Here is a 13758-nt window from a genome sequence, read left to right as displayed (position 1 = left end):
TTTGAGAGACAGGGAGATCCGAAATAAAGTCCATGGAAATGTGCGTCCAAGGACTCTTCGGGATAGGCAAAGGTGACAACAATCCACTGGCCCGAGAACAGCAAGGCTTAGCCCGAGCACAAACCTCACAAGACTGCACAAAAGAACGCACATCCCTCGACAAGGAAGGCCACCAAAAAGACCTGGCCACCAAGTCTCTAGTACCAAATATTCCAGGATGACCTGCCAACGCAGAAGAATGGACCTCGGAGATGACTCTACTGGTCCAATTATCCGGAACAAACAGTCTCTCAGGCGGACAACGATCAGGTTTACCCGCCTGAAACTCCTGCAAAGCACGTCGCAAGTCTGGGGAGACCGCAGACAAAATCACCCCATCCCTAAGGATACCAGAGGGCTCAGAATTTCCAAGGGAGTCAGGCACAAAACTCCTAGAAAGAGCATCCGCCTTCACATTCTTTGAACCTGGCAGGTATGAAACCACAAAATTGAAACGAGAGAAAAACAGTGACCAACGAGCCTGTCTAGGATTCAGACGCCTGGCAGACTCAAGGTAAATCAAATTTTTGTGATCAGTCAAGACCACCACACGATGTCTAGCACCCTCTAGCCAATGACGCCACTCCTCAAATGCCCACTTCATGGCCAAAAGTTCCCAATTACCAACATCATAATTCCGCTCAGCCGGCGAAAACTTTCTAGAAAAAAACGCGCATGGCTTCATCACTGAGCCATCGGAGCTTCTCTGTGACAAAACCGCCCCCGCTCCAATCTCGGAAGCATCAACCTCAACCTGAAAAGGGAGCGAAACATCTGGCTGACGCAACACAGGAGCAGAAGAAAACCGGCGCTTAAGTTCCTGAAAGGCCTCCACAGCCGCAGGAGACCAATTAGCAACATCAGCACCCTTCTTAGTCAAATCCGTCAAAGGCTTAACAACACTAGAAAAATTAGTTATAAAACGACGATAGAAATTAGCAAAGCCCAAGAACTTCTGTAGACTCTTAAGAGATGTAGGCTGCGTCCAGTCACAAATAGCCTGAACCTTGACGGGATCCATCTCAATAGTAGAAGGGGAAAAAAATATACCCCAAGAAAGAAATCTTCTGGACTCCAAAGAGACACTTTGAGCCTTTTACAAACAAGGAATTGGCCCGCAGGACCTGAAACACCTTCCTGACCTGCTGAACATGAGACTCCCAGTCATCAGAAAAAACCAAAATATCATCCAAATACACAATCATAAATTTATCCAGATATTCACGGAAAATATCGTGCATAAAGGACTGGAAGACTGAAGGAGCATTAGAAAGTCCAAAAGGCATTACCAAATACTCAAAATGGCCCTCAGGCGTATTAAATGCGGTTTTCCACTCATCACCTTGCTTTATTCGTATAAGATTATACGCACCCCGAAGATCAATCTTAGTAAACCATTTAGCCCCCTTAATGCGAGCAAACAAATCAGTCAACAATGGCAAAGGATACTGATATTTTACGGTAATCTTATTCAAAAGACGATAATCTATACAAGGCCTCAAGGAACCATCTTTTTTGGCCACGAAAAAAAAACCTGCTCCCAAAGGGGACAAAGATGGACGGATATGTCCCTTTTCCAAGGACTCCTTAACATAATCCCGCATAGCAGTATGCTCTGGCACTGACAGATTGAACAAACGACCTTTAGGAAATTTACTGCCTGGAATTAAATTTATAGCACAATCGCAATCCCTGTGAGGAGGAAGCGAACTGAGCTTAGGCTCCTCAAAAACATCCCGATAGTCAGACAAAAACACAGGAATCTCAGAAGGAGTGGATGAAGCGATAGAAATCGGAGGTGCATCATCATGAACCCCCTGACAACCCCAGCTTAACACAGACATTGATTTCCAGTCAAGGACTGGATTATGAGTTTGTAACCATGGCAGACCAAGTACTAGAACATCATGCAAATTATACAGTACCAGGAAGCGAATCACCTCCTGGTGAACGGGAGTCATACGCATGGTCACTTGTGTCCAGTACTGAGGTTTATTCATAGCCAAAGGTGTAGAGTCAATTCCCTTCAAAGGAATAGGGACTTCCAGAGGCTTCAGACTAAACCCACAGCGATTGGCAAATGACCAATCCATAAGACTCAGGGCAGCGCCTGAATCCACATAGGCATCGACGGAAATGGATGATAATGAACAAATCAGAGTCACAGACAGAATGAACTTAGACTGTAAAGTACTAATGGCAACAGACTTATCAACCTTTTTTGTGCGTTTAGAGCATGCTGATATAACATGAGCTGAATCACCACAATAAAAGCACAACCCTTTTTTCCGCCTATACTTTTGCCGTTCACTTCTGGACTGAATTCTATCACATTGCATTATCTCAGGTGACGGTTCAGACGACACCGCCAAATGATGCACAGGTTTGCGCTCCCGTAAACGCCGATCAATCTGAACAGCCATAGTCATAGACTCATTCAGACCAGCAGGCGCAGGGAACCCCACCATAACATCTTTAATGGCCTCAGAAAGGCCATCTCTAAACTTTGCAGCCAGAGCGCACTCATTCCACTGAGTAAGTACCGACCACTTCCGAAATTTTTGACAATAAATTTCTGCTTCATCTTGCCCCTGAGAGAGGGCCAACAAAGCTTTTTCAGCCTGAATCTCTTGGTTAGGTTCCTCATAGAGCAAACCTAATGCCAGAAAAAACGCATCCGCATTAAGCAACGCAGGGTCCCCTGGTGCCAATGCAAATGCCCAATCCTGAGGGTCACCCCGCAGGAAAGATATAATTATCTTGACTTGCTGAGCAGGGTCTCCAGAGGAGCGAGATTTCAAAGAAAGAAACAACTTGCAATTGTTCCTAAAATTCAGAAAACGAGATCTATCTCCAGAAAAAAACTCTGGGACAGGAATTCTAGGTTCAGACATAGGAGCATGTACAACAAAATCCTGTATATTTTGAACCTTAGTGGCAAGATTATTCAGGCTGGAAGCCAAACTCTGGACGTCCATGATAAACAGCTGGGATCAGAGCCATTCAAAGATTAAGAGGAGGAGGAAGTAGCCAGGCTGCAATAAGGCTAGGCAGCAAACTCTGAGGGAAAAAAAAAAAAACTTCCTCAGACTACTTATCCTCCTACTTCAGCCAATACAATTAACACTTTGTGGGCCGGTTATACTGTCATGATCCCAATGGCAGGGGATCACTAAAGGACAAGCACAGATACAAACAAGCTCTAGGGCGATGGAACCTGAGCTGACCGCGACCCTGAACCTAACACACAAATAAAAGTAGCCGGGGAACGTGCCTACGATGATCCTAGACGTCTCGCTCCAGCCGAAGATCTAACTTCCCCTATTAGAAGAAACACAGACCTCTCTTGCCTCCAGAGAAATCCCCCACAGAAATAGCAGCCCCCCACATATAATGACGGTGAAATGAGAGGAAAGCACATACGCAGTATGAAAACAGTTTCAGCAAAATGAGGCCCGCTAATGCTAGATAGCAGAGGATACAAAAGTGAACTGCGCGGTCAGCGAAAAACCCTTCAAAAAAAAACATCCTGAAATTACTTGAACTCATGTGCCAACTCATGGTACATGAGGAGCAATTTCAGCCCACTAGAGCAACCAGCAGCAAGAATCACATATCTGCAGGCTGGACTAAAAACCAAATAAAGCAAAACACCAAAACAGGAAAATCCAAACTTAGCCTTACCAGAAGGTTCTAGGAGCAGGGAGCAGAGGTAACAAGACACACTGGATACATAGATAACCGGCGAGGAAATGCCAGCAAAGCCAGGTTAAATAGGAAACTCCCATATGCTGATGGAACAGGTGGAACCCAGAAACCCAGGAAAGACAAGTCACCCAGTACCATCAGTAACCACCAGAGGGAGCCCAAAAACAGAACTCACAACAGTTCTCCTGTCGGTGACCGGCGTCACCACCTCCTGTGTGCCTTATGGATCGGTGGAGAAAACCTCCAGGTAGCCGCCACTACCTATTGCCGATCATCCCTTTGAAAAGGAAGAGGCAGGCTTTCTCGGCATCCTCTTCACTGCCTCCCCTCTGCGCGCATCTACGAGGCCCGCCGACCCCGGATCGCGCCCTCAGGGAGGAATCCACCTGAGACCGTGGCAGGGCCCCCCGCTGCCTGAACTCGGCCTGATGGTCCCTGGACTCCTGGATGGTGAGTTGTGGGATCCCCGTCGGGGACAGGAAACCGAACTGAGGTGGAGGAGAGGTCCCGCCTTTTTAACCTGTGGGTTTCCTGTCCCTGAGGGCGGATCCCTCTCTCTCGTTAGTGCCGTCATGGGGTAAGAGAAAAATCGTATAAAGCTGTGAAATAGGAGTCAGGAATGCTTCCAGGGGTGATCCCCATGATGTTCCTGTGTCATTTGAGCAGGATCGCGGTAAAAGTACTCAGGTCTCTCATAGACTTGCATTGGGCTCGTTGGTCTGACCCGAGAATTCCAATCTGCTCGGCCCAAGCAACGAGCACCCGAGCATTTTAGTGCTCGCTCACCCCTAATTATAAGAAAGTCTGCAAGGTGAGGCCCAACTTAATGTGAATCTATATAGGTGTGCTGTAACCGGGGATGGCCATTTTATGTGATTTGTCCTAAGTGAAAAAATGATATAAATTTAAAGAAATTTGTGCTCATCACTACTAAAAGGCCAAAAGGCAAACTAGACGCACAATCTATTTTTACATTAGAATGTTTTGTACATTACGGAGTTACAGTATATACTTGTGCATAAGCCGAGATTTTCAGCACAAATTTTTGTGCTTAAAACGCCCCCCTCGGCTTATGCACGAGTCAGTTGTCCAGAACGCTGGTTGGGGAGAGGGAGCGGCATAGCAGTGGCAGGAGCCAGTGGCACAGTGACAGCTGCAGCTGCCGGCTAACAGAAGAGATCATACTCACCCTCCTCGCACCTGCATCTCCGTCCTTGCATCTCCGTTCTCCCAGCGCCAGCGGCTCTCTTCTCCTGTGCTGAGCAGTTATGTGGTACCGCTCATTTAGGTAAGTATGGATGCGTCTGCATTCCAATAGGAGTGGAGCGCATATTCATTACCTTAATGAGTGGTACCACGTGACCACTGAGCAGAGGAGAGGAGAGCCGCCAGCGCCATGACAACGGAGAAGCAGGGACAGAGATGTAGGTACGAGGAGGGTGAGTATGATGGGGAGAGGGGGCAATATGAGCCATGCATACAACCAGGGGAAGGGGGGAGCCGAGCCATGGGGTACGGGGGGAGCTGAGCCATGCAGACCGGGGGATCTGAGCAATGCGGGACCTGGGGAGCTGAGAAACACGAGACCTGGGGAGCTGAGCAATGCGGGACCTGGCGTGTTGAGCAATGTGGACCAGGGGAACTGAGCAATGCGGTACCTGGGGAGCTGAGCAATGCAGGACCAGGGGAGCTGAGCATTGCGGACCGGAGGAACTGAGAATGCAGGACCGGGGGAGCCATGCATACAACAAGGGGAGCCACACATACCAGGACAGGACAGGGGGAGCCACGCATAGCAGGACAGGACAGAGGGAGCCACGTACCAGGACAGGACAGGGGAAGCCATGCATAGCAGGACAGGGATGAGGGGGACAGTGCATACCCGCTTTATACTCGAGTCAATAAGTTTACCCAGTTTTCTGTGTCAAAAATAGGTGCCTCGGCTTATACTTGGGTCAGCTTATACTCGAGAATATAGTATGTAAATAATATGCTTTAGAATGGTTTATTCTTCTACTGTTTTGCTGTAGTCCACAAAGTCTAAAAAATTTTTAATAGCATATTTTGTATCCATGTAATCAAATCAAATGCAGAAATCTAGAGGAATACAGCATTTAAAATTTTATTTAAAGTGAACCTGTCACTAGGATTGGCTGATATAAGATACGGCCACTGCCTTTCATGGCTTATCTACAGCATTCTATAATGTTGCAGATAAACCCCTGATCCAACCAGAAAGATAAGTGTGCAGAGGAAAGTATTGCAGTGCGCAGGCACCGGGAAAGGTCAGAGAGGCCCTGCGCATGCGCACTGCAGTACTTTACTCTGCCCTCAACTGGACAGATAAGTACGCCTGCGCAGGAGCACGATGCCGGGGAGCCATGAAGCAAGCAGGAGGGTAGCGATCATATGAAGATGGGAGGCGCTGGACCCGGATTTGCGACACTCATAGGACCGGACTGCCCCCCCTAGTGAGTATAATAAAACTTATTTTTCTTCTCTTGCAGGTCGGTTCAGGGGCTTATCTACAGCATTATAGAATGCTGTAGATAAGCCCTGAAAGGCGGTGGCCGTATCTTATATCTGCCAAGCCTGGTGACAGGTTCCCGAATAATTGCACATGGTTTTGAATGCACCTTAATTGTTTTACATTTTTGAGATGTTTGCAAGAACATGGTAAAAAACCCAAAAAGAAAACAATCTAAAAATCAAGGGATACATGCAATTTCTTCAAAGTTAAATAAAAGTATAGTAAATATATATATATATATATTCATCAATATAATCAATTTTCTATTCTCTTTCAGGTACTTTATTTCACACAAACCAAACAAGACTTGGCAGCAAGTATTTTGGTATTCCCTAAGCATTGCTATAAATAATGCATACATCCTCTACAAAATGTCTGATGCCTACCATGTTAAATGTTATAGCCGTGCCCATTTTGGCGAAAGACTTGTTCAAGAGCTGCTTGGCTTGGAGGAAACTTCATCTCAGGAATAATTACCACCGTTTGATGGCTGTTTGGAGAAGAATTTGAAGCTCTTCTGCTCTGAAATGCCAGTCATAACTGTATACATTAAAACATCTACAAATATTCTTATTTCTTTTGGCAAGCCTGTGAACCGCACCATTTTCTACATTCCTTTCTAAATATGAAGTAATTAAAAAATAGTATAAATTTAAAATCATACAACCTACCATGTAAAAGATGTACCAAAAAATATGCATCTAAGTGTACGATATTATTCAAACGTTTTACGCAGGTGTAGAAAAAATGCTGCAAAGTGAGAATGCTTTCAAAACTACGTGTTCACAGTTTACTTTTAACCCATTCACCCTCAAGTCTGTGTCCACCTTCCTGACCAGGCCAATTTAATCAAAGCTGACCAGTGTTACTTTATGAGGTAATAACTTTGGAAAGCTTCAACAGCTCCCACTGATTCTGTGATTGTTTTCTTGTGATTTATTGTACTTCATGAGAAATTTGTTTAATACGACTTGTATTTATTTCTGAAAATATCGGAAATTTGGCGAAAATTGTAAAAACTTTTCATTTTTATGCCCTTTAATGTCACACAAAAAAAGCTAATAAATGACACTTACCACATGTCTACTTTACACTAGAACAATTTTTGAAATTGTTAAGAAGTTAGAAGGAATAAAAGTTGACCAGCGATTTCTCATTTTACCATTTTTGCTTTAAGGACCACATCACAATTGAAGTGACTTTGAGGGGTTTTTATGACATAAAATACCCAAAAGAGACACCATTCTAAAAATTACACCCCTCAAGGTGCACAGAACCACATTCAAGAAGTTTATTAACCCTTCAGGTGCTTCACAGGAACTGAAGCAATGAGGAAGGAAAAAGTGAACATTTAACTTTTTTCCCCAAAGTGTTATTTTAGACACAATTTTTTTTAATGAGGGTAGCAGGAGAAAATGAACCCCAATATTTGTTGTGCAATTTTGCCTGAGTATGTCGATACCTCATATGTGGAGGAAAATCACTGATTTGGCACACGGCAGGGCTCGGAAGGGAAGGAGCAATGTTTGACTTTTTGAATGCAAAATTGTCAGGAATCGAGCGAAAGCCATGTCGCGTTTGGACAGTCCCTGATGTGCCCCCCACAAGTGACCGCATTTTGGAAATTAGACCTCTCAAGGAACTTAACTAGATGTGTGGTGAGCACCTTGAACCTCTAGGTGCTTCACAGAAATGTAAAATGTCATGAAAATAAAAAAAAAAAAAACACTTTTTCCACAGATGTTTTTTAGCTCCTTTTTTTATTTTCACAAGGGTAACAGGAGTAAAAGTACCCAAAATGTTTTTGCTTTTTGCCCAATTTCCCCTGAGTACACCGATACCCCATGTGTGGTGGAGAACTACCGTTTTGCCGCACAGCAAGGCTGGGAAGGAGTGACGGTTTGGAGAGCAGACATTGATAAAGTTGCCTGCACGCCATGTTGCATTTGGACAGCCCCTGATGTGCCTAAACAGTGGAGATCCCCAGAAGTTACCTTAGGAACTACACCCCTCAAGGAATTTATCTAGAGGCATAGTTTTATGGTAATGATTGCAATGATTTTGATTTTACTGGTGTATGAATTGTAGGGATTTCACCCACTCGGGTGCGACGTCTGAGACTCAGGAGGCACGTTTCTTGAAAAGTTCATAGGGTTTATTGCATCATAAACCACGTGGCGAAATAACAGAAAACAAATAGCCTTTGGCTCAGGAAAAGAAAAACAAATGTCCAGTCCTTCCGGCTCAGTCCTGGAGCCTTGACACACTCAGGAGGGTTTCACCTCCTCACATATCTACTGTGTTAAGCATTAGCCTGACTTATATAGGACTAACCACACCCAGTAATCTATCACATGATTAGCCATGTGGTCTGACATCACCACAGGTCCTGAAACACAAATATATGGTTATGTAAAACAAAGAAATATTCCGGGCTACATTACAGCGACAAGGTACCTATGTGACACATACCTCCCGTCGACCACACACCCGTTAGCCATGCTACATACCTCCCCCCTCTGCCTAAAGCCGTGGGGCTTGGCACTTTCCCCAACTAAACAAGGGATTCTTGATAGGGCATCCGCATTACCGTGCAGCTTTCCGGCCCTATGTTCCACATGGAAACTAAAGTTCTGCAGGGCTAAGAACCAACGGGTGACCCTAGCATTTCTACCCTTTGTTTCCCTCATCCATCTAAGTGGGGCATGGTCAGATATTAGTCTGAATTTACGACCCAGCAGATAGTACCGTAACGTGTCCACCGCCCACTTTATGGCCAAACACTCTTTTTCCACGACTGAGTAGTTCTTCTCAGATGAGGACAGCTTTCTACTCAGATAGAGAACAGGATGCTCCTCCCCATGTAGCTCTTGGGAAAGGACTGCTCCTACCCCAACATCTGAGGCATCTGTCTGAAGAATAAATTCTTTCTTGAAGTCTGGGGCCATCAGAACGGGCTGCTTACATAGAGCCCCTTTCAACTCTTGGAAGGCTGACTCTGTCTCTTCGGACCATTTAACCATCACTGACTTTGTCCCCTTCAGCAGATCAGTCAGAGGCGCAGCCACTGTGGCGAAGTTCGGGATGAACCTCCTGTAATATCCCACGATTCCCAGAAAGGCTTTAACTTGCTTTTTTGAAAGTGGTTTCGGCCACGTTTGGATTGCCTCCACTTTCCTGATTTGGGGCTTTATTTCTCCACGACCCACTATATAGCCTAGGTATTTAGCTTCTTCCTTACCCAAGGCACACTTCTTCGGGTTTATTGTAAACCCCGCCTCTCTTAGAGCATCAAACACCGCTTGGACTTTCTCCAGATGACTCTCCCAGTCCGGGCTAAAGATGACGATATCATCTAGGTACGCAGCAGCGTAGGCCTTATGGGGTGCAAGGACTCTATCCATAGCCCTCTGGAAGGTTGCCGGAGCTCCCTGTAGGCCAAACGGCATTCGGACATACTGGAAGCATCCATCAGGTGTCGAAAAGGCCGTCTTCTCCTTGGCTTCCTGTGCCATGGGGATCTGCCAATACCCCTTTGTCAAATCCAAGGTGGATATATATCTGGCGTGCCCGAGCCTTTCGATGAGCTCATCAACGCGGGGCATGGGATAAGCATCAAACTTGGAGACCTCATTCAACTTCCGATAGTCGTTGCAAAACCTCAACTCTCCATCAGGTTTTGGGACCAGGACAATTGGGCTCGACCAACCGCTCTTGGACTCCTCAATGACCCCAAGCTTCAACATACGCTCCACTTCCTTGGAGATAACTTCTCGACAAGCCTCAGGAATACGATAGGGTTTCACATTCACCCGCACATGTGGCTCTGTTAGGACCTCGTGCTCTATGACCTTCGTGTATCCCGGCAACTCTGAAAACAGGTCCCTGTTTTTCTGGAGTAACTCCCGGCACTGCTGTTTCTGGGTCTTTGATAGCGTCTCCGCTATAGTAACCGCTCCAACCTCATCTTCTGGGTTGCTTAGCAAAGATGGAGTTACTGTCGGCTCTCTATCTTGCTATGGCTTGATGAGGTTGACATGGTAAACTTGGAATGGTTTCCGTCTTCCCGGTTGGTGAATTTTATAATTTACCTCACCAAGTTTCTCGATGACCTCATATGGCCCTTGCCATTTGGCCAAGAACTTACTTTCCACCGTCGGAACTAACACAAGAACTCGGTCTCCCGGATTGAACTGCCTCACTCTTGCAGACCGGTTGTAGACCCTGGCCTGAGCTTCTTGTGCCTGGAGGAGGTGCTCTTTCACGATAGGCATCACCTTTGCAATCCTCTGCTGCATCAGGGCCACATGCTCAATGACGCTTCTGTGGGGCGTGACTTCGGCTTCCCAGGTTTCCTTGGCTATATCCAGGAGTCCTCATGGATGTCGGCCATATAGAAGCTCAAATGGTGAGAACCCTGTGGAGGCCTGTGGAACTTCACGAATGGAAAACATCAGATAGGGTAAGAGGCAATCTCAGTCTCTACCGTCTTTCTCAATAGCTTTTCTCAGCATGCTCTTCAGAGTCTTGTTAAATCTCTCAACAAGGCCATCTGACTGGGGATGGTACACCGAGGTCCTCAACTGGGAGATTTTCAGGGCTTTGCATAACTCCCTCATCACCTTGCTCATGAAAGGTGTACCCTGGTCAGTCAGGATCTCCTTCGGCAGACCTGTCCAGGAAAAGACATGGACCAACTCACGGGCTATGCTCTTTGAGGAAGAATTTCTCAAGGGAATTGCCTCAGGATAGCGTGTGGCATAGTCCAGGATGACTAATATATACTGATGGCCCCGAGCTGATTTAACTAAGGGACCGACCAAGTCCATGGCAATTCTCTCGAACGGTACCTCAATAATGGGCAGTGGCACAAGGGGGTTCCGGAAATGAGGAGTGGGAGCAGTTAGCTGACATGCAGGGCAGGACCTGCAATAGTTCACTATTTCCCGGTGACACCCAGGCCAATAGAACCTCTGCACAACCCGTTCGTGCATTTTTTCCACCCCTAGGTGTCCACCCAAGATGTGTGAATGGGCCATGTCCAACACCTTCCGTCTACACGGACCCGGCACTACCAACTGCTCTACCAACTCCTCCCTTATTTTTGTGACCCGGTACAACAACTCCCCACTCATCAGAAAATGGGGAAATCTTGTGTCTGCCCCCGGCTCCTGTACCACCCCGTCAATAACTGTGACATTATTAAAGGCTTCCCTCAGAGTGGGGTCCCTATGTTGGGCAGTCCCAAAATTTTCACCGGATACCTCTAACTCCAGAATGTCAGATGCAGGGGACACTTCCTCCTCATCTCCAACCAGGACACAAAAAGGAAACCTGTCTGACTCTGGGTGTGGCGACACCCTTCCAGGGTTCATTGGTTCCCTACTCTTGCTAGGGAGCTCAGAACCTTTCCCCCACAAATCCCAAAACAAACAGAAATCCCGGCCAATAATTATAGGGTGCAACAAGTCCTGAACGACGCCGACTATGTGGGACTCAGTGCCACATGCCGTTTCAATGTCCACCCTGGCCATAGGGTAGTCCTTTGCATCACCATGTATGCACCGCACTCCGACCTTCTTTCCTGGGAGCAGGTGGAGAGGAAAAGTGGCCCTCACCAGGGTCACTAGGCTCCCCGAGTCTAACAGTGCCGTTACTGCTCGACCGTTCACCTTTACGGGACACGCTTGAGGTCCCTCGTTGGATGGAGAGTTCACACTACAGGCTGGATACGCATAGTATGAACAACGGCGTCCCATGCTGCAGTCCATCTGCTCAGTGGTCTGGGAACAACGGGCAGCTATATGTCCTGGCCCGTTGCACCTCCAACAAATAATATCACCTGTAGGGACCTTGAGCACCACCTCCCCCGCCCTTTGTGACCTTGGATGCACCACCCCTTTTTGGGACTCAGCTCCCTTCTGGGACCCCCAGTACAGCATGGGCTGCCTCCCGAAGGAGCCTTCCAACCCTTGGTATCTCTCAACCAGTCCGATCAGCTCGTCGGCATTCTGGGGATCACCCTGGGCAACCCAAGACTGTATAGGCCTTGGGAGGGAATGGACAAACCGATCCATCATCACCCATTCTACCATCTGTGCAGGTGTAGATGACTCTGGCTGCAGCCATTTCTGGACCAGGTGCAACAGATGAAACATTTGGGAACGAGGTGGTTTGTCCCAGTGATAGGCCCAGCAGTGAACTCGCTGTGCCCTGACAGTCAGTGTCACCCCCAAATGTGCGAGAATCTCGGCTTTCAATTTGTGATACTCTTTGGCATCCTGCAAGGTCAAATCATAGTACGCCTTCTGGGGTTCTCCCGTCAGGTATGGCGCCAGTACCTCTGCCCACTGCTCTGGCGTAAGTTTTTCCCGCTCAACGACCCTCTCAAACACCGTCAGGAAGGCCTCAACATCATCCCCGGGAGTCATTTTTTGCAACGCGCGTCTTACCGTCTTCCGAACGTGGGTGTCATCAGCCAGACCTGGGGTTGGAGCGCTCGTCTTGCCCTGGATGGCGGTTGCCAGAAGCTGCATCTGCTGCCGTTGCTCCTGCTGGTTCTGTTGCATCTGCTGCTGTTGCTCCTGCTGGCTCTGTTGTATTTGCTGCTGGTTCTGTTGAATCTGCTGCATCAACAGCCTGTTGCTCTCTTGCTGTGACTGGAGCAAGTGTTTCAGCAGGTCCTCCATTTTCTCCGGCAATGCTTGCTGGCTTACCACAGACTTGACCCAGGACATCCAATAACAGACTCTTCGTCTCCGCTGGGAAGGCTGCCCGCACGTCTATCACCAATTGTAGGGATTTCACTCACTCCGGTGCGACGTCTGAGACTCAGGAGGCACATTTCTTGAAAAGTTCATAGGGTTTATTGCATCATAAACCACGTGGCGAAATAACAGAAAACAAATAGCCTTTGGCTCAGGAAAAGAAAAACAAATGTCCAGTCCTTCCGGCTCAGTCCTGGAGCCTTGACACACTCAGGAGGGTTTCACCTCCTCACATATCTACTGTGTTAAGCATTAGCCTGACTTATATAGGACTAACCACACCCAGTAATCTATCACATGATTAGCCATGTGGTCTGACATCACCACAGGTCCTGAAACACAAATATATGGTTATGTAAAACAAAGAAATATTCCGGGCTACATTACAGCGACAAGGTATCTATGTGACACATACCTCCCGTCGACCACACACCCGTTAGCCATGCTACAGAATGTATAATGTGGTGGTATGCGTAAGTTGTGCTGAGTACATCAGATTATAAAAGCGTTGTATAAACTGGGTAAAAACTAATTTTTTGCTTTGAAGCAAGCCTTATTGCAAAGGCCAGGTTTCTCAGGGCAGGTTTGACAATACTAAATTGTGACTTTTCAGATTCCCCTCTAGGAGCATACTTTGCACCTTTTTTTTTTTTTTTTAAATCTTCCCTTCTTTACTGTTTGGAGAACTTCTCTTGGAAAATCTTGACCTAGTAC

The 13758-nt window shown here is 46.9% G+C and overlaps 1 protein-coding gene across 1 annotated transcript in view; it reads left to right on the top strand.

Moving 5' to 3' along the window:
- PGBD5 (piggyBac transposable element derived 5) overlaps window positions 1-7357 on the top strand; it is a 481443-nt gene extending 474086 nt beyond the window's left edge. The window contains exon 7 of the mRNA XM_069769313.1: window positions 6555-7357. Within this exon, the coding sequence (XP_069625414.1) occupies window positions 6555-6750 (196 nt within the window). The 3' untranslated portion in view covers window positions 6751-7357. The remainder of the gene's footprint in view (window positions 1-6554) is intronic.
- Window positions 7358-13758: the final 6401 nt, after the last annotated feature.

This window comes from Ranitomeya imitator, chromosome 5 (genome assembly GCF_032444005.1).
Source record: "Ranitomeya imitator isolate aRanImi1 chromosome 5, aRanImi1.pri, whole genome shotgun sequence".
Taxonomy (NCBI): domain Eukaryota; kingdom Metazoa; phylum Chordata; class Amphibia; order Anura; family Dendrobatidae; genus Ranitomeya; species Ranitomeya imitator.
The sequence above is the reverse complement of the archived record's forward strand: the minus strand, read 5'-3'. Positions and strand labels throughout refer to the sequence as shown.